The following is a 385-nucleotide window of genomic DNA, read 5'->3' on the forward strand; positions in this document are numbered from 1 at the left end:
CTCCGGCTGCGGGCCTCGGGCCCCGCGTTTGCTGGCCCCGCTTCCGCCCCGTCTCTTACCTCGCTCATCCTTCCAGTTCTCTCCCTCCCCCCTCTCGTTGACCCCCTCTCTTCCTGCTGTCGCCTCGGGTGCTCCCCCGGCAGAGCGGAGATTACAGAGTGGTCGGGATGCCCCAACTCTCCGGGGCCGGCGGCGGGGGGGACCCGGAACTCTGCGCCACGGACGAGATGATCCCCTTCAAGGACGAGGGCGATCCCCAGAAGGAGAAGATCTTCGCCGAGATCAGTCACCCCGAGGAGGAAGGCGACTTAGCCGACATCAAGTCCTCCTTGGTCAATGAGTCCGAAATCATCCCGGCCAGCAATGGACACGAGGTCAGTGGGCC

The 385-nt window shown here is 65.5% G+C and overlaps 1 protein-coding gene across 4 annotated transcripts in view; it reads left to right on the plus strand.

Annotated features, from left to right (window-relative positions):
* The first annotated feature begins 6 nt into the window (after window positions 1-6).
* The window catches only part of LEF1 (lymphoid enhancer binding factor 1), a 136,473-nt gene continuing 136,094 nt past the window's right edge, over window positions 7-385 (plus strand). For all 4 annotated transcript variants that reach the window (XM_006778891.2, XM_006778894.2, XM_006778893.2 and 1 more), the window contains exon 1: window positions 7-374. In XM_006778891.2, coding sequence (XP_006778954.1) covers window positions 168-374 — 207 coding nt within the window. In that variant the 5' untranslated portion in view covers window positions 7-167. The remainder of the gene's footprint in view (window positions 375-385) is intronic.

This window comes from Myotis davidii, unplaced genomic scaffold, assembly GCF_000327345.1.
Source record: "Myotis davidii unplaced genomic scaffold, ASM32734v1 scaffold967, whole genome shotgun sequence".
Classification (NCBI taxonomy): domain Eukaryota; kingdom Metazoa; phylum Chordata; class Mammalia; order Chiroptera; family Vespertilionidae; genus Myotis; species Myotis davidii.